Source organism: Leopardus geoffroyi, chromosome A1, assembly GCF_018350155.1.
Source record: "Leopardus geoffroyi isolate Oge1 chromosome A1, O.geoffroyi_Oge1_pat1.0, whole genome shotgun sequence".
In the NCBI taxonomy this organism is placed as follows: domain Eukaryota; kingdom Metazoa; phylum Chordata; class Mammalia; order Carnivora; family Felidae; genus Leopardus; species Leopardus geoffroyi.
This window is the reverse complement of record NC_059326.1, coordinates 135,727,130-135,755,116: the sequence shown is the minus strand read 5'-3', so window position 1 is coordinate 135,755,116 and position 27,987 is coordinate 135,727,130. Positions and strand designations below refer to the sequence as shown.

Here is a 27,987-nt window from a genome sequence, read left to right as displayed (position 1 = left end):
TTACACTCTGGATATTTTTTTGTTTTATTTTTCAAGGTTGAGGTGCTTTATTTGCATCTCTATTTAAAGATGTTGATGGGGTGTTGGGGACTTGGGGAGATGTTGGTCACAGGGCACAAACATGCAGTTGGAAGATGGGTAAGTTTTTGGAAATCTGACGCACAGCATTAGTGGGTGGTTATAGTGGTTACAATTAACAATACTCTATTACATACTTCAAAGTTGCTAACAGACTAGATCTTAAATGTTCTCACCACAGAAAAAAGAAATAATTATGTAACACGATGAAGATGTTAGCTAATGCCATGGTGGTCAAATCAGCCCCCCTTACACCTTCAACTTACACAATGTTTTGTCAATTTTATCTGTGTATTAAGAAAAAGAGAAAAAAGAATCTGTGGGGAGATAAATATAAAATGAGATTTATCTGAATAAAATACAACTTAGAGTTGGAAAAAAACCCAAGAAGTGGATATCATTTTCTAATATTTCTAATATTTTAGTTGACTGACAGATGCACAGAAGTATTCCAAATGATGGTGGTCGGGGATGGGCTAAATGGGTGATGAGTATTAAAGTGGACACTTGTGATGAACATTGGATGTTGTATGTAAATGATAAACCACTAAATTTTACTCCTGAAATTAATATTACACTGTGTGTTAACAAACTAGAATTTAAATAAAAACTTGAAACTATAGAAAGAAAGAAAGAGAGAGAGAGAGAGAGAAAGAAAGAAAGAAAGAAAGAAAGAAAGAAAGAAAGATTCCAAAAGAGAGTTGGGATTGCCAGGAATGTTGCAAAAAAATGTCTACATTCAGTGGAAAGCTAGATTAGATGTCTTTTGGGAGGGAACTTTGCAAGACTAAAATCTTCAGATTCTTTTGGAGTATGCCAGTCACTTTAATTATCATATTTAAAACAATAGATTCCGTATTATAGTGTTAAGTTACAAAAAATTTGTAGTATTAGAATAGTTCCAAAAACACTAAAAAAAATTACTTGAAATATGCTATTTAAATGATATATGAAAGATGGAAACAAAAAATAATAAAACAGAAATTCTTATTTGATCATGGTGAGATTCTTCTCAAGCTGTAGAACAATTTCCTTAAAGGCAGAATCCTCTGCCCAGTTGGCTTTACTTCCTAAAATGAGGTTCTGTAATTAAAAAAAAAAAAAAAAAAAGAAAATTTTTACATTAAATTTTTAAGTACTTTTGAAAATTTAACAAGCTTTTTAAAAATCTGCTTTCAATGATGTTTTGAAATATTTACCAAACTAGGTGTCAGCATTTACTCTATGAAAAAAATACATTCTTGTATATTAATTTCCACTTTAAGTAAGACTTCGGCCTTGATCCCCATAATGCTAAGGAATATTTACAATGTTTATAACATTTTTTTCTGCTTCATCAGTTTTGTGGATAGTTTTTACCTGCTAAGGAGTTTTACAATGGTATTCTAGATTAAAGGAAAAAGACTGCAGCTCCGATTCAGAGTCATTTTGCACTTCTACAGTGAAAAATAGCTTAAGCATAAACTGTTATGCCCTATTTATTATTTTAAAACTATGGCTCAATGATAGCAAATTACTAATTGAAATCCTGTTAAAACAGATTTTAGATGGGGCGCCTGGGTGGCGCAGTCGGTTAAGCGTCCGACTTCAGCCAGGTCACGATCTCGCGGTCTGTGAGTTCGAGCCCCGCGTCGGGCTCTGGGCTGATGGCTCAGAGCCTGGAGCCTGTTTCCGATTCTGTGTCTCCCTCTCTCTCTGCCCCTCCCCCGTTCATGCTCTGTCTCTCTCTGTCCCAAAAATAAATAAACGTTGAAAAAAAAAAAATTTAAAAACAGATTTTAGAATATAAATGTTATATTGTTTTGTACAAAATTATAAAATTTGGTCTATCTATAGTATTTTCTTGCTCTTGGGCTAGTGTTTATAAATCCAATTAAATTACAAAGGCAAGTGGAAGTTAAGCATTCAAATAGAAGTAAACCCATTAGGGGCAGGAGCTCCTAAGGTAGTCACAACTATGTTCTGCTTAACAAAGCAATGATTTCATTAAATAAGACTTAATTAAGAGTATATGAATAAAACTTAAGAAAAGCAAAATAACAGAAGACTCAATGTAGTAGGAAGGAACATGTACCCCCAAAAATTAAAATAATCCTGTCCTTATAATGCAATCCTCCACTTGAAGCCTAGGGGACTTCCTTAACTCCTAATCAAGTAACCCACTGTTACTAAAACGTAGGTTTAAGACCTGAGGACAAATTTCTTATGGTCAGATACAAGAGCTCATATTCTACAAGGATATCTTTACACATAATAAGCATTTGCTTTGACACATAATAGGCACTTAATAAAGGAACACATAAGATTTAAGAGGTGAAAAAAGTTTTTAATAGGTGACATGATAATAACTACCAACACTTATTGAGAATTTAGTTTGGCCAGACATTATACTAAACAGATTAACATGAATTATCTTCTTCAGTTTTCACAACCTCTCTTTCTAAACAGGGAAACTGATGTTTCAAAAAACCTTAAATAATTTGTTCAAGGTCCAGAACTATTAAGCTCCAGTCAGTATCGTAATTCTAGATTCCCATCACCCCCATGCATGTTTTCCCCATTCTCCCTAGTTCAAGTCTAATGGTCTCCACCATTATACCATTCTGCCTTCACGGAGCTGCTAAAATCATTCCAATTATAAGTGCTTAAGATTAAACATAATAAAAAAATCAAAGCCTTAAATATTAAATACACATAAATTCCAAATATATGTAAGCAGACTAGTATATAGTATTAAATTCATGATTTTTTCAGGGTCAAAGACTAACTGAAAGCAAATCTGAAAATAAGAGAAACAATCATTTTTAAAAAGTTCTTTACCTCCTTTCCTAATTTATATAAATGTTACCTGGAACACATGTTGAATCACTGTAGTAACTTGTATCTCCGTCTGTAGGTTTTGTTGTACGGTCTTTATCTTGTCTGAATTTTCCATAATGGCCAAATCATCTTTCTGTTTGTTCTTTTCAGTCTGTATTTCTAAAAGCTTACTTTCTGAAGCTTGTTTTAATTCTATTAGGTTAAAAGTAAAAACAAAAAAACACTACATATAACAACTACAAACAAGAATCCTGAAAAACTGTGAAGCAGAACAGTTCCTGTCTATTTCAGTCAAGAGAAAATATGTAATAAGCATCATTTTAGGGTGCAGTTCCATTTTGATCTGAAAATGACTTTTGTGGTACAAAATACCAATATTTTAATTTTACACTTAGCAATGTCCTCCATGAAATGTTCACAGTATGTATGTATGACAATGATGGCTGTCTACATATATTTGAAGGGGCATCATGTTAAGTGGACTTATACTGGGCTGCCAAAAGAATAGACAGATATACATAAGGAAATATTTTTTCCTCCTTTATTTACATAAGTGACATATCAACAAGATAAATTTTCACCGAAAAGATTCTCTTCTCCAGAGATAAAAATATCAGCAACCTTTTAGTGTAGTTCCTGAAATGTTCTAAGAATTAAACAATTTGAAAACATAAATGGGTGTGTCCCAGGAGCTTGGTTCCTTGACATTAATGGATCAAAAGTAGGTTGGGATCAATGGAAAAAACATTATCCAAAGGATGATTAGATCAGATGACCAAGACTACTTCTGACCCTGAGATTACTTACAAACAGGCAAATTTGTGAGATATTTAAAAATAAATTACGCCTATACTATTAAGTGAAAAAGGCAGTTTACAACATAGAATAAAATGAGGCCAACTTTGATAAGAAATAAGCACTGAAGATGATTATCTCTTGATAGTTTACTTTTCCTAAGTATACTTTTCTGTTTCTAAATTCTGAAAATGTGTATTACTTTTGAAATAAACATTTCAATAACTTTAATACAAAAAGCCATCTCATTCATGTTCATTAAGTTAAAAAGCTGTATAATCATATGTATCAACCGATCATTTAAAATAATGTATATGTATATTAAAAAATTATGTACATATTAATATGTTTATATGAGCAGGGAAAAATGCTGGAATGATATATGCTTAACTGTGGTCACATAGGAAGGAGGTTATGAATTTCACACTATACTTTTCTGTACCATTTTTTTTCCCTGAGAATGTATTAATTTTGTGATTTAATGGTCTAAGACAAAAAAAAAATCAAGCTAAATACACTTTAATACTACGTTTATTTATTTATTTTCTAAGTTTATTTCAATTTATTTATTTTGAGAGATACGGTGTGAAGTAGGTAGAGAGAGAGAGAGAGAGATAGAGAGAATCCCAAGCAGGCTCTGTACTGTCAGTACAGAGCCCGAGACAGGGCTTGAACTCATGAAACTGTGAGATCATGACCTGAGATCATGACCAAGAGTCAGATGCTTAACCAACTGAGCCACCCAGATGCCCCTGACTACTACTTTTAAAAATGTCATGTGTAGGGGCACCTGAGTGGCTCAATTGGTTGAGCATCCAACTTCAGGGCAGGTCATGGTCTCAAGGTTCCTGAGTTCGAGCCCCATGTCGAGTTCCGCATGGACAGATCAGAGCCTGGAGCCTGCTTTGGATTCTCTGACTCCATCTCTTTTCTGCCCCTCTCTCCCGGACTTGCACGTGCTCTCTCTCAAAAGTAAACTAAAAAATTTTTTTAAAAATGCCATGTGTAAAATTATGAGAAAATTTGAAAGCTAAGAAATTTCTCAATGGCTGAGATAACTGGCCTTATCAATCTCCATAGTAAGTGAAAATGTTTTCTACAAGAAAACAAAATGAAAGCCAAAACAAACTGTTCTACATACGTAATCTCTTCTTTCTAACATCAAGCAGTTTTTCCTCCAAATCCCAAGATTCCTGTTATTAGAAATAAAGATTAAGGCACATTACCTAAGAACAAACCTGTAACACTTACATCATTGAATTTTATCTATTAGTTCTCCTTTTCCAAACCTCTGTCTAGCTCTCGATCCCTTTATTTCCATACAAAAAAGAGACAAAGGACAGTAGCTTAAATTACAAGTAGATAATTAGCCACAATGTCAGAAATAACTGAGTTATGAAAAAGAGGAAACTTAAGGACCGTGAATTCCAATCATACCAGTAACCTCTGGGAAATCCTATATAATGATACACAATACAGTTGCCAGCATCAAGTTACTGAAATCATGAGAATGTGTAAAGAGCCCAAAGTGCAGTTACCTGCTGTGACTTCATGATTAATTTGTTTAGCTTTAATATGTGTTTCATGTTATCCATGAGCACGCTGAGAAGGAATAAAAAATATGACTTGTTAACCTTAATTAAAAATAAAAAAATCTCATTAATGAACACACATCGATTACTATCTATTTCCTTTCATGAAATTTACTGTATACTTTAATAGAAAGTCATCATTTAACAAAATAAACCCGGAAAAGTTTGATGTAAACTAAATTTGTATTTAAAATTAAAGATGCAGGGGCGCCTGGGTGGCTCAGTTGGGTCAGGTGTCCAACTCTTGATTTTGGCTCAGGTCATGATCCCGTAGTTCATGGGTTTGAGCCCCATGTCGGGTTCCATGCTGGGGAGCCTGCTTGGGATTTTCTCCCTCCCTCCCTCCCTTCCTTCCTCCCTCTCTCTCTCTACCCCTCTGTCCCTCCTCCTCCCAGGGCCTCCCTAGCTGTCCCTGCCCCCCTCCCTCCCCCCCCCCCGCAGCAACCCCCCACTGCTCACTCTCTCTCAAAATAAATAAACTAAAAAAAATTACAGATGCAAAAAAAATAATAAAAACAATAAAATTAGAGATGCATTTCCCTAGAAAAATCTGTAATCACAGACAAAAAAATATTAAATTTAAGCATGTATGAATGTTTCTAAAAATCTATTTTGGAGAAAAAGCCCTAATAACTTGCTAATAAGCTGCTTTAAAAAAAAATATATTTTATTTTTTAGAGCAGTTTTAGGCTGATAGCAAAACTGAAGGAAGGGACCCATTTGCCCCTGCAATGACACAAGCACAGCCTCCTTGACGATCAACATCCCCCAGGATAAAGAAAGATCTGTTCATCACAAATGAATCTACATTTAACACATCATTATCATCCAAAGCACAGTTTACATTATGGTTCACTCTTGGTACTATACATTCTATGGATTTGACAAATGTATAAAGACATGTATCTATCATTATAGCAACAACAAGAATAATTTCACTGAATAAGCTGTGTTTTTACCCTCATGTCTTCAACAAAAACCTGTGTTAGGCACCAGGAATGTTAAGTAGAATAAAACACAAAGAGGAAAAAAAATCTGTTCAAAGAGATAAATAAATCCACAACTATAGCACGGTGCCATTACAACCAGTAATAAATATGAACTGCTGAGAGTTATGCACAGAGTACAACAAGGGAAACCCTGGAATCTTAAAGGACATGAAATAATTATCTAGATCAACTAGTTTGGTATGGCTGGAGCCAAAGGGTGTAATGTAAGACTGCGTAAGAACAATGGTTCTTATACTTCAAAGTGCCACAGTCCTTTGTGGATCACCAGATCATCCCCACCACCCTCATTTGTATTCAGAGACTGAGTCAAAAGGTTTGGAATGGGACCAGGAATGTGATCTCTGTGATAATACTAATTGTTCTGATAAACAGCCAGGCATTCGAGAACACTGCAGAAGGAGTTTGTTAAGGAGGCTGAAAATGGGAATCTTTGCAGAGACCTGGGAAAGCTAAGCTCATTTTCTACTAATTATAGCTATAGTGGTTTGTAAACTTCAAAACATGCTAAAGGCACTATCACAGCCTACTTGGTCTTTCTGTCCTCTTTGGGTGTCAATATGTCCTGTACCTCTTTAACTCAAGAATGTTTAAAGCTCTCCTTTCAAGGAGGGCCTAAATTCAGATTTTAGGATTTATGGAATCCTGGAGTTAAAAGGAATATGGGAGAATGCATTACCAGTCTGAACTAAGACATCCAAAAAGGGGAAGTGCTCAAATGCATCCAGCACTTTTATGGTGCTAATGGTAGGGGATCTTTTATCACAAGATTTTTAGAACAGGTTAAGGCCTCTAAGACCAGACACATAGGACAAGATCATAGAGAACCTTGACCGCCAAGTTTTTATTTTATATTCCTTCGCAAATAGTTTAACACATACAAACTCATTTCTGCCAATGAAAAATGAGGCATATAATTCCTATCTCATCGGGTTAATGGATTAAATGACATTAACCCTGTTCCTGTTTTACAGTAAACACTGAACAAAAATAAACTTTCAAAACCTTCCTTCAAATTTTCAGATTTTCTGGCTAAAAATCTCCATTGCTTCTTAGGGCTGCAATACAAACAAAATATTGGCAGGACTATAAAAAGTATAATGCTGAAGAGGGTGCACAAAACTTCCATCACTTTTCTTATTCCTCAGATACAGGTGGTTGGCATTGATGGTAAATTAAAAAAATGTCCACAAAACTAGGGTGCCTAGGTGGCTCAGTCAGTTAAGCAACCAATTTCAGCTCAGGTCATCGTTTGTGAGTTCGAGCCCCACATTGGGCTGTCTGCTGTCAGCACAGAGCCCGAGTTGGATCCTCTGCCTCCCTCTCTCTCTGCACCATGCCCCTCCTGCTCATGCTGTCGCTCTCTTTCTCTCCTTCAAAAATAAATAAAATCATTAAAAAAATTTTTTTTCCACAAAAATAAAGTCATTATGCCAATGTCCCTTCTTATTCTCATCCTTAACAAATCCAGAAGAAAAAACAAACGTACCTAGTCTGGGGGTTAATTTTCTCCAGGTTTTTTTTAAGTGCAGCCGAAAGTTGCATCCTATAATGCAAGGGAAAAAAGCTTGCATTATAAAACATGGATAACATTTGTGGTACATTGAAAAGAAAAAAATTAAATATTACAAGTTAAAGATTGATTTCCTTTAAATGTAACCTAAACCAAAGTAGTTTTTAAAACACTACTGTAAGGGAAATACTTTGACAAATAAGTTACAGAAATGAAAATGACAAGATGGCTAGGGCTGTGCACTACTATGCTGAGGGGCTGATGACACTTGAAATCAGCCTGAGGTTTGCTCTCCCAGCCATTCACCTTGGCGAAGGGCCAGCAGGAAGCATTAAGCATTAACACACTACAGAGATTAGCACAGGCCTGAAATGGAGAAAGGGAATATAAAGCCATACTTGAACGTAAACTTTAAAATACACCTATATACAAACTCCATAAATTATTTTTAAATTCAAACAGTTAATAAATAAATAATAATGAAAATGCAATCAACTTAGCAATATTTAGGTCATTTCCTCACATATGTCACACAAAAAAATTTGACTCATTACAATAAGATCTCTTAATAGTTCTGAAGTCATCTTGAAAAATATGATCTAGGGCACATGGCTGGCTCAGTGGGCAGAGTATGCACTCTTGAATTCTTGAATTGGGGTCATGAATGCAAGTCCCATGTAGGGCATAGAGCTTACTTAAAATTAATTAATTAAAAAAAAAAAAATATATATATATATATATATATATTATCTATACAATGAGCCAGCTTGAGAAGAGGGAAAAATGTTCACTGCTGGAAATGATTAAGAGGACTTTAACTACTTTTCAATTAAATGCATAAGAAATCCATCTGGGAAGGCCACAAATATAAGGAAACGATTTAAAGTCATTCATTTAAGTGGAATTATTAATTCAGATCACAAATCTATAAGATAGCTTATTTACCTTATTCATAGCTGTATACCAACACCTACTATAAAGCTTAAGACATAGTAAGCACTCAAATATTTGTTGAATGAATTTTAAAACAGACAGGCAAAACCTATATGAAAAATATATTTAGGAGCGCCTGGGTGGCTCGGTTAAGCATCCAACTCTTGATTTTTGGCTCAGGTCATGATCTCACAGTTTGTGAGTTTGAGCCCCACTTCAGGGTCTGTGCTGTCAGAGGCGCTGCTTGGGATTCTCAGTCTATTCTCTGTCTTACCCCACTCATGTTCTTTCTCTCAAAAAAATAAACATTAAAAAAAATTGTATATATTTATTTATTTAAACTTGATGACAGTTCTTTTACTTGACTAATAGTTAACTGCAGTAATGGAATCTAATAATCCTTTGAAACATTGAATGGGATTTAAGCTCACCCTTCTACTTCCTTGTCTGATATTTCCTTATTAACTGAATCTTATATAACTACTTCTAATGAAGGTATTAATGAATGATGTTAACTTTTCTCTCAGGGCTCAAAATTTGTGTGACCATTATCTGATGATCATTTCACTTGATTAATCATTTAGTTAAAATATTAACTCTACCTCAAATCATACCGATTTTGCATTCAGTTCACAATGTTTATACCAAAAATTTAATAATTACCTGTGTAATGCAAGCCTTTTTATTTCAAAAGCAGTTTTCACCTCTTCAATTTCATTTTCCAGGTCTTCAATTTTACTATCAAAGAAGCATGAACAAAAGAATTTCAGTAATATAAAAAAAAATTCCCCATTAGAATAAATATATAAAGCAAACCTTTTAAAAAGTAAAATTACTCTCTCTTGATAAAAATATTCTACAGACCCCCACATTGATGCATTTATAGATTTGGTAAACAGATACCTCTGAGATACTTTACTAATTATGTTGTAAAGGGGGAATGCCAAAAGTGCTAATGGGATCACAAATGTAACGTAAGAACATACCGTATATCAACAACTGCTCAGTACATGCATGAAAAATTATTTGTAAAAATAAAGGAAAAAGAAGACAATGGTGTAAGATGGGTAATAGTATCAAATCTTAGTAAAAAACACAAAATTGAGGGGCACCTGGGTAGCTCCGTCGGTTAAGCCTCCAACTCTTGGTTTCAGCTCAGGTCCTGATCTCATAGGTTGCGGGATCCAGTCCCACATTAGGCTCCATGCTGACAGCATGGAGCCTGCGTGGAATTCTCTCTCTCTCCCTTTCACTCTCTCTGCTCCTCCCCTGCTTGCACTCTCCCTCTCTCTCAAAATAAATAAATAAAAATTAAAAAAAAACACACACAATTTAAAAATATGACATACGCTTCAATTTGCTTATCTTGCATGATTTGTTCTGGAGTTTTTTCTTCACCTACAAATAAATAATTTTTTGAAGTTAGTAACAGTTTAGAAGAGTGCTGTCCAGGGACATCTGGTGGTTCAGTTGGTTAAGCATCTGACTCTTGATTTAGGCTCAATTCATGATCCCAGGGTCTGGGATCAAACCCTGCATTGAGCTCCATCCACCTTGAGCATGGAGCCTGCTTGGGATTTTCTCTCTCTCTGCCCCACTCCTCTGCTTGCATTCTCTCTAAACAAATGAACAAACAAAAAGATTCTCTCTCTCTCTCTCCCTCTGCCCCTCTCCCTTCTTCTTCTTCAAAAAAAAGTGCTGTCCAACAGAAATATAATGGAAGCCAGAGACTCGAACCAAACATTTAATTTTTTTTAAAAGTAGGCTCCATGCTAAAATAGAACTACCATACAACTCACAGGTATTTATCCAAGGGATACAGGTATGCTGTCTCGAAGGGGCACATGCACCCTAATGTTTATAGCAGAGCTATCAACAATAGCCAAAGTATGGAAAGAGCCCAATGTCCATCGATGGATGAATGGATAAAGAAGATGTGGCATACATATATACATGTATATATACACATACATACAATGGAGTATTACTTGGCGATCAAAAAGAATGAAATCTTGACATTCTCAAGTAGGTGGATGGAACTAGAGGGTATTATACTGAAGAAATTAGTCAAAGAAAGAAAGAAAAATATCGTATGACTTCACTCATATAAGGATTTTAAGATACAAAACAGATGATCATAAGGGAAGGGAATCAAAAATAATAAAAAACAGGGAAGGGGACACAAACATAAAAGACTCTTAAATATAGAGAACAGAAGGTTACTGGAGGGGTTGTGGGAAGGGGGGATGGCCTAAATAGGTAAGGAGCATTAAAGAATCTACTCCTGAAATCATTGTTGCACTATATGCTAACTTGGATGTAAATTTAAAAAATAAATAAAAATTAAAAAAAAAAAAAAAGTAGGCTCCACGCTGGGCATGGACCTGAACTCACGAACATGAAGCTTGAACTCGTGACCCTGAGATCAGGACCTAATTTCAGATCAAGAGTCAGATGCTTAACTGACTGAGCCACCAAGGTGCCCCCCAAAAACTTATTCTTTTACCACCCTCCCAATTTCCCTAAATTTAATTTTAAATTTCTCATTTCCATGTTATAAATCAAGTAAAAATAATTCAGTATAACTTATTTAAACCCAATAGGTCTAAAATATTAGCATTTCAACATGTAATTAATTTAAAATTACTAATGAAGTATTTTACATTTTTTTTTCTGTATTTTACATTTATAGCTCCTCCCAAGGACTAATCACATTTCAAGTGCTCAATAGTCACATGGACTAGCGGTTACCATATGGAAGAGGCCGGTTTGAGAATAATGGAGAAAAAAAAGGAGTAAAATATTAACATGAGCAATGAAATATCAAAAAAATCATCTCTATGTCTATCTGTTAGCAACAAACAACTAGAAATTAAAAGATAAAATTACGTTGCAAAATTTTTTTCAAAAACATGAAATATTTAAGGATAAATTTAACAAAATATGTACATGAGCTCTACAATGAACACTTTAAAATAATGAAAAGATACATTATGTATAGGTATTAGAAGAATCAATACGGTTAATACAATTTCCCCAGTATGATCTATAGAGCCCAATCAAATCCCAAACAAAATTCTAATACTTTTTTTTTTCTGTAGAAATTGTTAAGCTGGGGATGCCTGGGTGGTTCGGTTGGTTAAGCATCTGACTCTTGGTTTTGGCTTGGTTCAGGAAGCATCAGGCTCTGCACTAACAGTCTGGAGTCTGTCTGCTTGGGCTTCTCTCTCTATCCCTGTCTCTGCCCTTCCCCAGCTCACAATCTCTCTTTTTCTCGCAAAACAAATAAACTTTAAAAAAAACAAAGAAAGAAAACAACAAGCTGATTTTAAAATGCATATAGAGGGGCTCCTGGGTGGCTCTGTCGGTTGAGCCTCCAACTTCAGCTCAGGTCATGATCTCATGGTTTGTGAGTTCAAGCCCCACGTCGGGCTCTGTGCTGACAGCTTGGAGCCTGGGGCCTGGAGCCTGCTTCGGATTCTGTGTCTACCTCTCTCTCTGCTCCTCCCCTGCTTGCACTCTGTCTCTCTCTCAAAAATAAATAAAAACAATTTTTTTAAATGCATAGAGAAACACAAAGGACCTAGAATAGTCAAACCAATATTGATAAAGAAGAACAACACTAGAAGTCTTACAGTAGTGATATCAAGATTTACTATAAAGCCACAGTAATGAAGATACTGTGGTATTATTGTAAGCATAGACAAATACCTCAAGGGAACAGAGAAAAGAAACCCAAAATAAACCTACACATAAATAATGGAGAAAGGAAAGTCTTTGAACAAACGGGGCTAGAAAAACTAGATTTCTGTAGGGGAAAAAAACAAAATGAATCTTGATTCTTAGCTCACACCATACAAAAAAAATTAACTCAAAAAGGACCACAGAACTGAATGTTAAATATAAAACCCAAAGCCTCATAGAACAAAACAAAGGAGAAAATCTTTATGACCTTGGAGTGGTCACAGATTCTTAGGACTTAAAATCATACACCACAAAAGACCAACTAACTTGATAAAAAGCACTGCATCAAATTAATGCCTGTGGTTCCTCAAAAGATAGTTAAAAAACAAGGCAAGCAACAAACTGGGAGAAAATACTTGCTAGTTATATACATAGATACAGAGATTCCTACATATAAACCTATATGTATAGGTAGATACATGAAAAGAAAACCTGCATTTATAAACAAAGAATGCAAATCCAATAACACTAATAACACAATTAAAGGGGGTGCCAGAGTGGCTCAGTCAGTTAAGTGTCTGACTCTGGCTCAGGTCATGACCTCGTGGTTCATAACATTGAGCCTCATGTCCAGGCTCTGCGCTGACAATGCACAGCCTGGTTGGGATTCACTCTCCCTCTCTGCACCTCCCCTGCTTGCACTCTCTCTCTCTCTCAAAATAAATAAACAAAAAATATATTTTTAGAAAGCCTGGAATATCAGACAGACAATACACGAGAACTACCTTCAGATCTATGGACCTATAAAACAAATTGAGCAGAGTCTGAAAAGTTCCTAAGTTCAATCATGTATTCAGGTGAAGTAAGTTACCTATGTGGTCCCTCAGGTTTTCCACAATTCTTTTTTTTTCTTAAAATTTTTCAAAAGTTTATTTATTAGAGAGAGACAGAGCATGAGTGGCATAGAGAGAAAGCGGCAGAGAGAGAGGGGCAGAAAGAGAAAGAGAGATAAAGAGGGAGAATCCCAAATGGGCTCCGTGCTGACATCCCGATGCAGGGCTGGAACTCACAAAACTGTGATATCATGATCTGAACCGAAATCAAGAGTCAGCAGCTTAAATGACTGAGCCATCCAGGTGCCCCTTCAAAACTCTTGATTCAGGCCCTCTGGGTGTCTCAGCTGGTTAACCATCTGAAATTGGCTCAGGTCACGATCTTGTGGTTCGTGGGTTCGGGCCCCACATCAAGCTCAGTGCTGACAGCTCAGAGCCTGGAGCCTACTTCGGATTCTGTCTCCCTGTCTTTCTGCCCATCCCCCTGCCTTCTCCAGCTCATGCTCTCTCTCTCTTTCAAAGATAAATAAACATTTAAAAAAAAACAAAAAAACAAAACTCTTGATTCAACCTGAAGTATCAATTGGTTTTATTCCTTAAGCCCATTTCACAGAGAAAGAAAGATTTGCCAAAACCCATCTTTGTAACCCAAGGGCTTACAAATCAGGTGGCAAGAATGGTTAGTACTTCAGGAGAGCTAAACCATTATTTTAGTAATCTCTTGCTCCCTAAGACTTCTGGATTAATGGTTTTAAAAGATAACTTTAAATTTGTTCAATGTTGGGGCGCCTGGGTGGCTCAGTTGGTTAAGCGGCCGACTTCGGCTCAGGTCATGATCTCACGGTCCGTGAGTTCGAGCCCTGCGTTGGGCTCTGTGCTGACAGCTCAGAGCCTGGAGCCTGTTTCAGGTTCTGTGTCTCCCTCTCTTTGACCCTCCCCCGTTCATGCTCTCTGTCTCAAAAATAAATAAACGTTAAAAAAAAAAATTAAAAAAAAAAATTTGTTCAATGTTTAGAATTGAAAATTTGTCATTCATGTCTTTAAGCTGATCTCCCTTCTGCCTCTCATCTCTATATTCCAGTGTTTCTCAAAGTATAGATCTTAGATCACTTGCTTAACAATCATCTCATCTGCTAATTTAATCTCCAAGTTGTTGATGGTAGCAAGTTCTAGGACTCCTTCCCACAGGAATTTCCCAATTCTCTGATCAACAGAATTTAATTGTCCAGCATTGTTATTTACTTTTTAAAATCGATTTCCTGAACCCCTAACAAGTTCCCGAGGGCTGGGGCAAGCTTGTTTTTTGCCTTCTTACATAGTATACCACTATATTATGCTGCCACTCCTGTTCCTATAATAAATGACTTTTTATAAGGTTGATATTCTTTTCTCTAGAATACTATTCATCATCAAGCTCACAAAATCTTATTTGAAAATGAAAATACTTACTCGCATCAAGCATTGACTTATATTCCAAGAGTTGCTGTTTAGTTTGTGCTCTCAGCCTAAAAACAGATAAAACAGATAAAAACAGATAAAAAGAAGAGAAAGTAATATATGTGTGTATTTTTTTTTTTTTAATTAAGTAAACTCTACTCCCAATATGGAGTTTGAACTCATGACCACTAGATCAAGAGTCACATGCTCTACTGACTGAGCTAGTCAGGTGCCCCAGATGGTCATATATTTACTGAGGTTTTATTCATTGATATAGGATAAACCAACTCATTTTTTTCCAGAAGTTTATGCATTTAATGAATGTAAATAAACTCAGCAATAAGTCTTCTAGTTTTGCCTGATTTATTTAAAGTGGGCCTAAAGACGGGGCGCCTGGGTGGCTCAGTCGGTTGAGCGGCCGACTTCGGCTCAGGTCATGATCTCATGGTCTGTGAGTTCGAGCCCCGCATCGGGCTCTGTGCTGACAGCTCAGAGCCTGGAGCCTGTTTCAGATTCTGTGTCGCCCTCTCTCTGACCCTCCCCTGTACCTGCTCTGTCTCTCCCTGTCTCAAAAATAAATAAAACGTTAAAAAAAATAAAAATAAAAATAAAAATAAAAATAAAAAAATAAAGTGGGCCTAAAGAGGGGCACCTGGGTGGCTCAGTCAGTTAAGTGTCCAACTCTTGATCTTGGGGTCATGAGTTCAAACCCCATATTGGGTTCCATGCTGGGCACGAAGCTTACTTAAGTAAAAAATAGGGGCACCTGGGTGGCTCAGTCAGTTAAACCTCAACTTAGGCTCAGGTCATGATCTCATAGCTCATGGGTTTGAGCCCTGCATTGGGCTCTGTGCTGACAGCTCAAAGCCTGGAGCATGTTTCAGATTCTGTGTCTCCTTCTCTCTCTGCCCATCCCCTGCTCACACTCTGTCTCTCTTTCTCTCTTTCAAAAATAAATAAATATTTAAAAAGTTTGTTAAAAATTAAAAAAATAAAAATAAAAATATAATAAAGTGGGCACAAAGAGTTCTGGTTCAAGATGACAACATAGAAAAACTGAACTCAACTCCTCCACAGAACACACCAAATTACATCTATTTTTTAAAAAAATTTTTAATATTTATTTTTGAGAGAGAGACAGACAGACAGAGCATAAATGGGGGAGGGACAGAGAAAGGGAGACACGGAATGTGAAGCAGGCTCCAGGCTCTGAGCTGTCAGCACAGAGCCCGACACGGGGCTCAAACTCACGAACTGTGAGATCATGACCTGAGCCGAAGTTGGACACTTAACTGACTGAGCCACCCAGGTGCCCCATCAAGTTACATCCATTAAATGCCCTATTCCTCTTGAAGAACTAAGGGCTGAGTGAACAGCTACTGAATAAACCAACAATAAAGAGAACAAAAAGACAGCAGGAAGAGAGATGGACACGTGCTACGATTTGGAAGAGAAACTAGCATACACAGCTCCAGCTCCAGCCGGCAAAAGTCACCAACCACACAGTCTGCACTGGGGACACCATACACAAGTGCACTCCTTCAAGTTTAGGAGAAGTAGCTTATTTGCCTAATCCATAGAAACAAACACAAAAAGTCAAGCAAAATGGGGAAACAGAGGAATATGCTCCAAAAGGAAAAAGAACTCAATGAAACAAATAAACAATATGCCTGAAAAAGAATTTAAAGTAATGATCATAAAGATACTCACCAGGCTGGAGAAAAAAGTGGAAGAACTCAGTGAGATTTTCAATAAAGGCACAGAAAATACTAAAAGGAACCAATCAGAGTTGAAAAATGTAATAACTTAAATAAAAAGCGCATTAGAGGCCATCAACAGATTAAAGGATGCAGAAGAATGTATCAGTGATCTGGAAGACACAGTGATGGAAAGCATGCAAACAGAACAGCTAAAAGAGAAAAGAAGTTTAGATGCACAGAGAATTCCAAACCAGATGAACCCAGGGAGGTCCAGACCATGACCCATACTAATTAAAATATCAAAGGTTAAAGATAAAGAGAGGATGCCTGGGTGGCTCAGTCAGTTAAGTGTCCAACTCTTGATTTCAGCTCAAATCATGATCTCACAGCTCATAAGTTTGAGCCCCATGTCAGGCTCCGTGCTGACAGCGCAGAGCCTGGTTGAGATTCTCTTTCTCCCTCTCACTCTGCCCCTCCCCATTCATGCTTTCTTTCTTTCTCTCTCTCTCTCAAAACAAATAAACATTTTTTAACAAGATAAAGAGAGAATTAAAAGCAGCAAGAGAAAAACAAAAAGTACCTATAAAGGAAAACCTATGAAGCTATCAGCTGATTTTTCAGCAAAAACTTTGCAGGCCAGAAACAAGTAACATGACATATTCAAAGTGCTGAAAAGAAAAAACTAACCTAAACTTGCAGGGTTATCATTAAGATTTGAAGGAGAGATAGGGTTTCCAAAAAAAAAAACAAAAAATAAAGAAGTTATCACCACTAAACCAGTGTTACAAGAAATGTTAAAGGAGCTTCCTTAAGTAGAAAAGAAATGGCCAAATAAGATATAAGAAAACGATACATGAAAAGATGTAAAATATGACAAGATATATATAAAATGTGGAAAACACAGAAAAAAGGGTAGAGACGGGGAAAATATTTTTTCTTCCACAGTTTCCTGGTTTTTGTTTTGTTTTTGTTTTTTGTAGAATATGTTTGAACTTAAATGAACATCAAATTAATATGGACTGCTATTTATTTGGATGTTATATAGGAACCTCATGGTAGCCACAAACCCAAAATCTATGATAGATACACAAAAAATAAAGAGAAAGAAGCCAAACACTACACTCACCGATTACAAAGAAAGAGAGCAAGAAAGGTCTTTTGCAGAAAAATTACAACCACACCAGAAAACACATTTTACAAATGGCAATAAGTAGGGGCGCCTGGTTGGCTCAGTCGGTTGAGCGTCCAACTTCGGCTCAGGTCATGATCTTGTGGTTCGTGGGTTCATGCCCCGCCTCGGGCTCTGTGCTGACAGCTTGGAGCCTGGAGCCTTCTTCAGATTCTGTGTCTCCTTCTCTCTCTGCCCCTTCCCTGCTTGCACTCTGCCCCCCTCTCTCTCTCTCCCTCAAAATAAACAAAAAAAAAAATTTTTTTTAATGGCAATAAGTACACACTTATCAACAACTACTCTCAATGTAAATGGCTTAAATGTTTCAATCAAAAGACAGAGAATGGCAGGGGCGCCTGGGTGGCGCAGTCGGTTAAGCGTCCGACTTCAGCCAGGTCACGATCTCGCGGTCCGTGAGTTTGAGCCCCGCGTCAGGCTCTGGGCTGATGGCTCAGAGCCTGGAGCCTGTTTCCGATTCTGTGTCTCCCTCTCTCTCTGCCCCTCCCCCGTTCATGCTCTGTCTCTCCCTGTCCCAAAAATAAATAAACGTTGAAAAAAAAAAAAAGACAGAGAATGGCAGAATGGATTAAAAAAAAAAAAACAACAAGATCTATCTATGTCCTGCCTTAAAAGAGACTCACCTCAGACCTAAAGATGTATATAGACTAAGAGTGAAGGGATGGCAAAACATTCACCATGAAAATGGAAGCCTCCCCTCACCCCAAAAGAACCTAGGTAGCAATACTTATACCAGACAAAATTGACTTTTTTTTTCTTCTTCAGAAAAGACTTTAAAGCAAAGACTCGGGGCACCTGGGTGGCTCAGTTGTTTGAATGCTCCATCTCTTGGCTTCAGCTCAGGTCATGACCTCACTGTTTGGTGGGTTTGAGCCCCACGTCAGGCTCTATGCTGATAGTGCAGAGCCTGCTTGAGATTATTTCTCTCTCCCTCTCTCTGTCCCTTCCCTAGTCACACTATCTTTCTCTTTTCTCTCAAGTAAAAATAAACTTAAATACATTAAAGCAAAGACTGTAACAAGAGACAAAGAAGGGCATTACATAATCAGAAAGGAATCAACCCAACAAGAGGATATAACATTTTTAAGTATCTACAAACCCAACAATGGAGCACCTAAATACATAAAGAAATATTAACAGACACAACAAGAGAAATTGATGGCGATACAATAATGGTAGGGGGACTTTAACACTACACTTACATCAATGGATACATTATCCAAACAGAAAATCAATTAGGAGACAATGCCTTTGAATGACACGTTGGACCAGAGGGACAAAACAACATATATAGAACATGCCATTCAAAAATAATAGAATACACATTCTTTTCAAGTGCACATGGAGTATACTCCAGAAGAGACCATAGATAAGGTCAAAAAACAAATCTCAATAAATTGAAGATTCAAATCATATTGTGCATCTTTTTTGACTACAATGGTATGAAACTAGAAATAAATCACAATACAAAAAAACTGGAAAAAATACAGACACAAAGACACTAAACAACATGATACTAAACAACCAGTAGGTCAGTGAAGCAATAAAAGAAAAAATAAAAAAATATACGGAGACAAATGAAAACGAAAACACAATGGTCCTAATTCTTTGTGACACAGCAAAAACATTTCTAAGAGGGGAGTATACAGCAATACAGGCCAACCTCAAGAAACAAGAAAAGACTCAAATAAACAATCTAACCTTACACCTAAAAGGGACTACAAAAAGAACAAAACCCAAGGTAAGTAGAAGAAAGGAAATACTACAGATCAGACCATAAATAAATAACATAGAGACTAAAGAAAAACTGAACAAAACAGAAAAAAGAAAATCATGAGACCAAGAACTTGTTCTTTGAAAAGATAAACAAAATTGAACAACTCTTAGCCAGACTCATCAATAAAAAAAGAGAAAGACCCAAATAATATCAGAATCAAGAAAAGTAACAATTGACACCATAGAAATACAAAGGATTATAAAAGTATACCATGAAAAATTATATGCCAACAAACTGAACAATCTATAAGAAACGACTAATGCCTAGAAACACACAATTTTCCAAAACTGAACAAGGAAGAAATTAAATAGTCTTAACAGGCTAATTACAATAACAAAATTGAATTGCTAATCAAAAAACCACCAGAAAGTAAAAGTCTAGGACTAGATTGATTCAAAGGTGAAGTCTACCATACACTTAAAGAAGAGTTAATACCTATTCTCCTCAAACTATTCTAAAAAGATAGAGGTGATAAGAAAACTCTGAAATACATTCTACAAGGCCAGCATTACCTTGATACCAAAACAAGATAAAGACACCACACACACTGGGTGCCTGGGTGGCTAAGCTGGTTGGGCATCTGACTTCGTCTCAGCTCATGATCTCGTGGTTCATGGGTTCGAGCCCCACAAGGGGCTCTGTGCGGACGGCTTGGAGCCTGGAGCCTGCTTCGGATTCTGCGACTCCCTCTCTCTCTCTCTCTCTCTCTCTCCCCCTCCACCAATTATGCTCTGTCTCTATTTCTCTCTCTCTCAAAAAAAAATTTTTTTTCTTAAAAAAGGACACCACACAAAAGAATTACAGGCTAATATATCCCTGATAAACACAGATGCATAGATCCTCAACAAAATATTAGCAAACCACATACAACGATACATTAAAAATATCATTGGAGCGCCTGGGTGGCTCAGTCAGTTAAGCCTCCGACTTCAGCTCAGGTCATGATTTCATGGTCTGGGAGTTTGAGCCCCCTATTGGGCCCTGTGCTGACAGCTCAGAGCCTGAAGTCTGTTTCAGATTCTGTATCTCCCTCTCTCTGACCCTCCCCCATTCATGCTCTGTCTCTCTCTGTCTCAAAAATAAATGTTAAAAAAAAAATATATATATATATATCATTCATGGGGGCACGTGGGTAGCTCAGTCAGTTAAGTTCATGGGTTCAAGCCCGGTGTTCAAGGCTGTGAGCACAGAGCCTGCTTGGGATTCTGTCTCCCTCTCTCTTTGTTCCTCCCACCTCCCTCCCTCTCTCTCTCTCTTTCTCTCAAAAATAAACGAAAAAAAAATCATTCACTGGGGCACCTGGGTGGCTCAGTTGATTAAGTGTCTGACTATTGGTTTTGGCTCAGGTCATACTTCATGGTCAGTGAATTCAGGCCCCACTTGGGATTCTCTCTCTCTCTCTCTCTCTCTCTCTCTCTCTCTGCCCCTCCTCCACTCACACACACACACTCTCTCTCTCTCAAAATAAATAAATAAACATTTTTAAAAAATCATTCACCATGATCAGGTGGGATTTATTCTAGGGATGCAAGGGTAGTTCAATATTTGCCAATCAATAAATGTCATACACATCTACAATACAAAGGATAAAAATCATATGATCATCTCAATAGAAGCAGGAAAACCATTTGACACAATTAAACATTCATTCATGATAAAAACTCTCAACAAATTAGAGTTAGAGGGAACATACCTCAACATAATAAAAGTCTTCCATGAAAAACCCACAGCTAATATCATACTCTATGGTGAAAAACGGAGAGCTTTCCTCTAAGGTAACAAGATGAGGATGTCCACTTTGACCCATCTTTACTCAACATAGTACTGGAAGTCCTCTCCATAGCAATCAGACAAGAAAAAGAAATGAGGCATTCATATCGGTAAGTATGTTAAACTGTCAGTATTCGCAGACAATAGGATACTATACATAGAAAACCCTGAAGATTCAACCAAAAAACCTACTGGAAGTAATAAATGAATTCAGTAAAGAGGCAGTATTTAAAATTAATACCCAGAAATCAGTAGCATTTCTATATACTAACAATGTCACAGAAAGAGCTATTTTTAAAAAACAACACCATTTACAACTGCACCAAAAGGAATAAAATAACTAGGAATAAACTTGACCAAAGAGGTGAAAGACCTGTACTCTGAAAATTATAAAACACTGATGAAAGAAACTTGATGATGGCACAAACAAAGGTAAAGATATTCCATGTTCATCTGTTAAAAGAATATTGCCAAGGGGTGCCTGGATGGCACAGTCAGTTAAGCATCTGACTTCGGCTCAGGTCATGATCTCAAGGTTCATGAGTTTGAGCCCTGCATGGGGCAGTCTACTGTCAGCACAGAGCAGATCCTCTGTCCCACTCTCTCTTCCTGGCCCTCCCCCGCTGACATTATCTCTTTCTCAAAAATAAACATTAAAAAAACGTTTTAAAATATTGCCAAAATGTCCACACTACTCAAAGCAATCTACAGATTCAATGCAATCCCTACCAAAATACCAACAGCATTTTTCATTAAACTAGAACAATTAATACTAAAATTTGTAGGGAACCACAGAAGACCTCAAATAGCCAAAACAAACCTGAGAAAGAAGAATGAACCTGGAGCTTTCACAATTCCAGATATCATGATATACGACAAAACTATAGAGATCAAAGCAGTATGGTGCTATCACAAAAATAGAGAAATAGATCAATGGAACAGAAGAGAGACCCCGGAAATAAACCCACATTATACAGATAATTAAACTGTGACAAAGGAAGCAAGAATATACAATGGGGAAAAGACAGTCTTTTCAATAAATGGTGCTGGGAAAACCGGACAGCTACATGCAAAATAAACTAGACTTCTTCCTAACACCATACATAAAAATAAACTTGGGGCGCGTGGGTGGCTCAGTCAACTGAGTGTTGGATTCTTGACTTTGGCTCAGGTCATGATCTCAACAGTTCATGAGACTGAGCCCCACAGTGGGCTCTGTGCTGACAGTGAGGAGCCTACTTGTGATTCTCTCTCTTCCCTTCTCTCTACCCCTCCTGCACGTGTGCAAGCAAACATGCACTCTCTTTTTCCAAAATAAATAAATAAACATTTTTTAAAAATAAACTATTGGGATTACATCAAAATACAAAGTTTTGCATAGCAAAGGAAACCATCAACAAAAAGAACAACCTACTTGAATGGAAAAAGATATTTGCAAATGATATATCTGATAAGGGGTTAATATCAAAAATATACAAAAAAGTTGCACAACTCAATACCAAAAACACGAACAATCTGATTAAGAAATGGGCAGGCGACCTGAATTGACATTTTTCCAAAGAAGACATACAGATGGCTAACAGACATGTGAAAAGATGCTCAAAATGACTAATCATCAGGGAAACAAATCATAACCACAATGAGATCACTCACATCTGTTAGAATGGCTAAAATAAAAGACAAGAAACAAGGGTTGGCGAGGACCCTCGTGTGCTGTTGGTGGGAATGTAAATTAGTACAGCCACTGTGGAAAACAGTATGGAAGTTCCTGGAAAAATTAAAAAATAGAAATACCACATGATGAGGGGGGCCTGGTGGCTCAATCTGTTAAGCATCTACCTCTTGATTTCAGCTCGGGTCATGATCTCATGGTCATGAGATCAAGTCCCACGTCAGGCTCTGTGCAGAGCATAGAGCCTGCTTAAGATTCTCTCCCTCCTCTCTCTCTGCCCCTTCCCTGCTCACACTCCCTCTCATAAATAAATAAATAAATAAATAAATAAATAAATAAATAACAAATGATCCAATAATTCCATTTGGTTTTAACCAAGGAACACAAAAACACTAACTCCAAAAGATATATGCATTCCTCTGTTTACTGCAGTGTTATTTACAATAACCAAGACATGGAATCAACCTTAATGTCCATCAGTAGATGAACAGATAAGGAAAATGTGTGTATGTATATATATATACCTACACACACACAGTATGGAATATTACACAGCCATAAAGTATGAGATTGTGCCCTTTTAGACAACACAATGGACCAAAAAGGTATTATATTAAATAAGTCAGACTGAGAAAGATAAATACCATATAATTCCACACATAAATGCAATCTAAGGAAAAAAATGAACAAACAAAAATCAGAATCAACACTATAAATACAGAGAACTAATGGTTGCCAGAGAAGAGGAAGGTGGGGGTTGGGCAAAATGGGTGAAGGGGAGAGGGAGATACAGGCCTCCAGTTACAGAATGAGTATGTTCCGGGAATAAAAAGCAGAGCATGAGGAATACAGTCAATGATATTGTAATAGTGATATAATGGGACAGATGGTAGCTATGCTCCTGGTGAACACAGCATAATGTACAAACTTCAAATCAGTGAGTGGTACAACTGAAACTAATGCAACACTGTGTCAACTACACTGAAATCTTATGGGGTGCCTGGCTGGCTCAGGTGGTGGAGCATGAGACTCTTGATCTTGGGGTGATGAGTTCAAGCCCCATGTTGGGTGTAGAGATTGTTTAAAAACTACAATCTTAAAAAATAAAAAAGTCCTCAGAATAAGACACAAAACACAAAATGGAATCCAGTGGGGAAACAGCATCTAAGAATAAAAAAGTTTGACTTTTAAATTTATTCTTAATACGCCACACTGAAGAAATAAATATGGGCCACACAAACAAACAGATCAAAATGGTGAAAACTGCAAACCCTGTAATGAGTTTAAAAACAGACTGTAACATTTTTAGGAGACAGAGAAAAATAACAAAGATACTACTCCTTGGATAGATAATTCATATAGTTTCTCAGTTGTCCTATGATTGTAGTTAATTCAAGATCATACATAAAATAAGTAGAAAAGCTATGGGTAAGATGCTAACTAGTTATTAAGTTATACTTAACAACATGTTTTACATTTACATGGTAGTTTCATAATTCTGAAACTGCTTTGTGACTTTGAGACCTACATAAGTAGCTAAGTAACATTAGACAGATTTCTAAATCTCCATGGTATAAGTTCCTTAGATTTAAAGTTCCAAATGAAAAGAACGATTTCTTATAGGTTAAGAAGGTAGGCTAGCATTTTAAGACACTGTAGGAACAGTTTCCTTTTACCTGAGATACAAAAGGTGATCTCTTATTTTTTTCTTTTAATTTCCTAATGTTTATTTATTTTTGAGAGAAGAGAGAGACAGAGCATGAACAGGGGAGGGGCGGAGAGAGGGAGACACAGAATCCAAAGCAGGCTCCAGGCCCCGAGCTGTCAGCACAGAGCCCCACGCAGGGCTAGAACTCAGGAACCGGGAGATCATGACCTGAGCTGAAGTGGGACGCTTAACGGACTAAGCCACCCAGGTGCCCCTGATCTCTTCTTTTTTTAAGTTGATCAATTTTTGAGAGAGAGCGAGAGAGAGCAAGTAGGGAAGGGGCAGAGAGAGAGAATCCCAAGCAGAATCTGGATTCAGGATTCGAACTCAGAACCATGATATCATAACCCGAGCTGAAACCCCAAGAGTTAACAACCGACTGAGCCACCCAAGAGCCCCAAAAGGCGATCTTTTATGTTTAATATTTTACCATTTTATATTGTAGGTATGAAGGAATTTTTAAAGCGAGGTTGTGAGGCTTAGTAGCCAAGACCTTTCAAAGCAGTGGTAAATCTAAAATAGTTACAATGCTTTGGGGAGTTAAAGCAAAACAAAACAAAACTCTTGTTAGGGTTTAGAACAAATTTTTTTCTGTAGAGGCCAAACAACAAACATTTTAGTCTTAGTGATTCATAAGGTCTCTGCTGGAGCTACTCAACTCATACCCTGTAGCAGGAAAAGTTGTTCCAATAAACCGTTTCTTAAGGGCACTGAAATTAGAATTTCAAATAATGTTTTTAAATTTTCCTCCAGGAAATTTTTTTGTCCCACCTACTTAAAAACATAAACATTATTATTATTTTTTTTAATGTTTATTTATTTTTGAGACAGAGCATGAACGGGGGAAGGGCAGAGAGCGAGGGAGACACAGAATCAGAAGCAGGCTCCAGGATCCCGGCTGTCAGCACAGAGCCCGAGGCGGGCCTCGAACTCACGAACCGTAAGATCCTGACCTGAGCCGAAGTCGGACGCTTAACCGACTGAGCCACCCGGGCACCCCAACATAAACATTATTCCTAGCTTGAGAGGCCACACCAGAACAGGCAGTAGAGTAAACTTGGCCCTGTGCCATTGTTTGCCCACCGGATTGATATCCTTTCTCATCACATCTTCCCGTAGCAACTGCTTGGTGGAAATGTATAAACATCAATCATCCTCTTGGTAGAGAAATATAACAAATGAGGCTTCTAGATTGAAAAGGGTCATAACCATAAAAACAAAGAGGAAAGACAACGTTTATTCAAGTAGCTGAGGCCTTAGATGCACCTCACTACGCGCTGGAAAATCGGGAGCCCAGGACGTGAGTGCACGAGAAAAGGAGAGGAAATTAGAGCTCCGAAGGCCTTAAGGGCCCTGGTCCCTGTGCTAAACGCTTGCCTCTGAGTAGCTCATTTAACCCCCACTGCATCTCTACTAGGAAGGTGTAATCTTCCTCTGTTTCTAAGATTAAGAACGGTGCTTAAGGCGTTTAAATGAATGACTCGAGGACACTGCCACGAAGCGACCGAGTCAGAATTCGCAGCCTTAGGGGCTCTGAGAGCTAAGGATGGAGCTCTCCCTCACGACGCCCACTTGGATGCGGCCGAGCGAGCCAGAGGGAACAACCTGAGCAGCAGGGTCAGGCGGTCCTCGGGACGTGCCTCCTGGGCGCCGGCGACCTGTGGTGGCCTGCCTTCCCCGCCTCCGGAGTCCGGGGACTCGGTGGCCGCTTGTTCCCTGGGTTGCATCTCCATTCTGACTGGCGCTGGGAGGTACGGCCTGGGACGGGAAGATGCAGACTCAGAGGCCTATCTTCCCGCCACTAAATTGTCTCCCGGAAAGGGCCGGAGGACCGTCGCTTCCCGTCCGGCCCCTTCCGCCCCACGGCTCCACCCCTTCCGTCCCGTCCCCTGGTTGCCGTGGTTACTTCTGTTTCTCTAGTCCTGGCTAGTATTTGCAACCGTTACAGATCACTAATAAGAAAAGTTGAACTTTAAGCATCAGCTCTGTCGAGTGCTGGGCTAGGAGTTGGGCTACAGCCCTTTGGGACACACCCCGGCGCCCAGGAACAGGCTGGAAAACTCCGACATAAATGGTCGTTCATCCTTGGCTCTGGGACAGGAGATCTTCGAGACAGTTTTGTGGGGTTTTTTTGTGTGTGTATGTTTTTTGTTTTTTTTGGTTTTTTTTTTTAACCCATCTTGGTACTCCCTTAACATTCGCGGGCTTGGAAAGGGAAACACCGGAAGGTTGTTTAAGTAGACTTTCCATCTGAGCTCATAGTGTCCAGACTCCCTCATTTGGCGGAGAACAGTGGCTAGAGTTCAGAGGTAACTTAAAGCCCGCTATGAGTCAGTGCATATACTTGAACCCCAGACTTGCAGCGTGAAATTTCACTATCCGTAAGATTCATTCTTATAACAGTCCTGTGCCCCCAAGTGCCACCTTGTCGATTTATCGGCTTGCAATCAAGCTTTTTTAGCTGGGCAGCTAAATGAGCGGCTAATGGAGACAATTTGGGACGTAAAACGCCCCATTGATTGGTAGTTTTTCATTAGGGTCGGTCGTGTAAGGGACACTCTAGCCTTGCAGCACAAGCACAGCAACTCAGACCTCTTTGAACAAGGGAGCCGAGCATTCCCCTCGTATAACTAGTTTCCGCTCAGTTACACTTGATCACACAGTGCTCTCTACTTTCTTCCTCTTCATTATCAAAGTAACAGCTACCGGCATTGAGTGCAAAGACAGGAATGTAAATACGACGTTAGGTTCGCCACTCCTACCCACAAACTCCTGGAAAAACATGGTTTCCTTTCTTTTCTTCCTTTTTTATGTTTACTTATTTAGAGATAGAGGCAGAGAGAGACGAAAGGGCAGAGAGAGGGGGAGACAGGATCTGAAGCCCTCCGTGCTGACAGCAAGAGAGCCGGATGCCAGGCTGGAAACCATGAACCATAAGATCATGTCCTGACCCGAAATTAAGAGTAAGTCGCTTAACAGACTGAGCCACCCAGGGACCCCCACCCCCCATTATTTGTTTTATACAAAAACAATCTTGTGCTTTGGCTTTACCCTGGACGTCTTCCAGTATCTCACATGAATCTCATCCTTTTAAACCTATCAGGTATCCAAGGCCAAATCTGGGACAAAGACAATGCAGTAGTTCTCCATCTGAGCAGGAATGAGAATCATGGGGAGGACTGGTTTAAAACAGACTACTAGGTGGATGGGGAGATGGGTGAAATAGGTGAAGGGGATTAAAAGCACAGTTACTGTGCACAACACTGAGTAATGTGGATAATTGTTGAATCACTACATTGTACACCTGAAACTAACGTAACACTGTTATACTGGAATTTCAAAAATTAAAAAAAAAAAAAAAGATTGCTTGGTGTCTCTCCCAAGTTTTGATTATGATTTATGTTTCTAACAAATGCCCAGGTGATGCTCATGCTGCTGGTTCGGGATGACACTTTGAGAAGCACTATGGTAATGGTTTATAA

The 27,987-nt window shown here is 38.0% G+C and overlaps 1 protein-coding gene across 1 annotated transcript; it reads right to left on the bottom strand.

Annotated features, from left to right (window-relative positions):
* On the bottom strand, nt 1-26,347 carry CENPH (centromere protein H). The gene is made up of 9 exons (XM_045446113.1): nt 26,111-26,347; nt 14,705-14,760; nt 10,088-10,136; nt 9,402-9,476; nt 7,782-7,838; nt 5,232-5,295; nt 4,835-4,886; nt 2,927-3,090; nt 1-1,161 (listed from the first exon to the last, which is right to left on the bottom strand). The coding sequence occupies exons 1-9, from the start codon at nt 26,236-26,238 to the stop codon at nt 1,066-1,068; spliced, it is 741 nt and encodes a 246-aa protein (XP_045302069.1). The 5' UTR covers nt 26,239-26,347; the 3' UTR covers nt 1-1,065.
* Between the last annotated feature and the right edge of the window lie 1,640 nt (nt 26,348-27,987).

Coding starts and splice junctions, on each gene's coding strand:
- CENPH (XM_045446113.1), bottom strand. CDS start 26,238: ATGGAGATGCAACCCAGGGAACAAGCGGCCACCGAGTCCCCGGACTCC. Junction 9,477..10,087: donor CAAGATAAGCAAATTGAAGC/GTATGTCATATT, acceptor CTTCTTTGATAG/TAAAATTGAAGACCTGGAAA. Junction 5,296..7,781: donor AAAATTAACCCCCAGACTAG/GTACGTTTGTTT, acceptor ATTCCTTCTCAG/CGTGCTCATGGATAACATGA.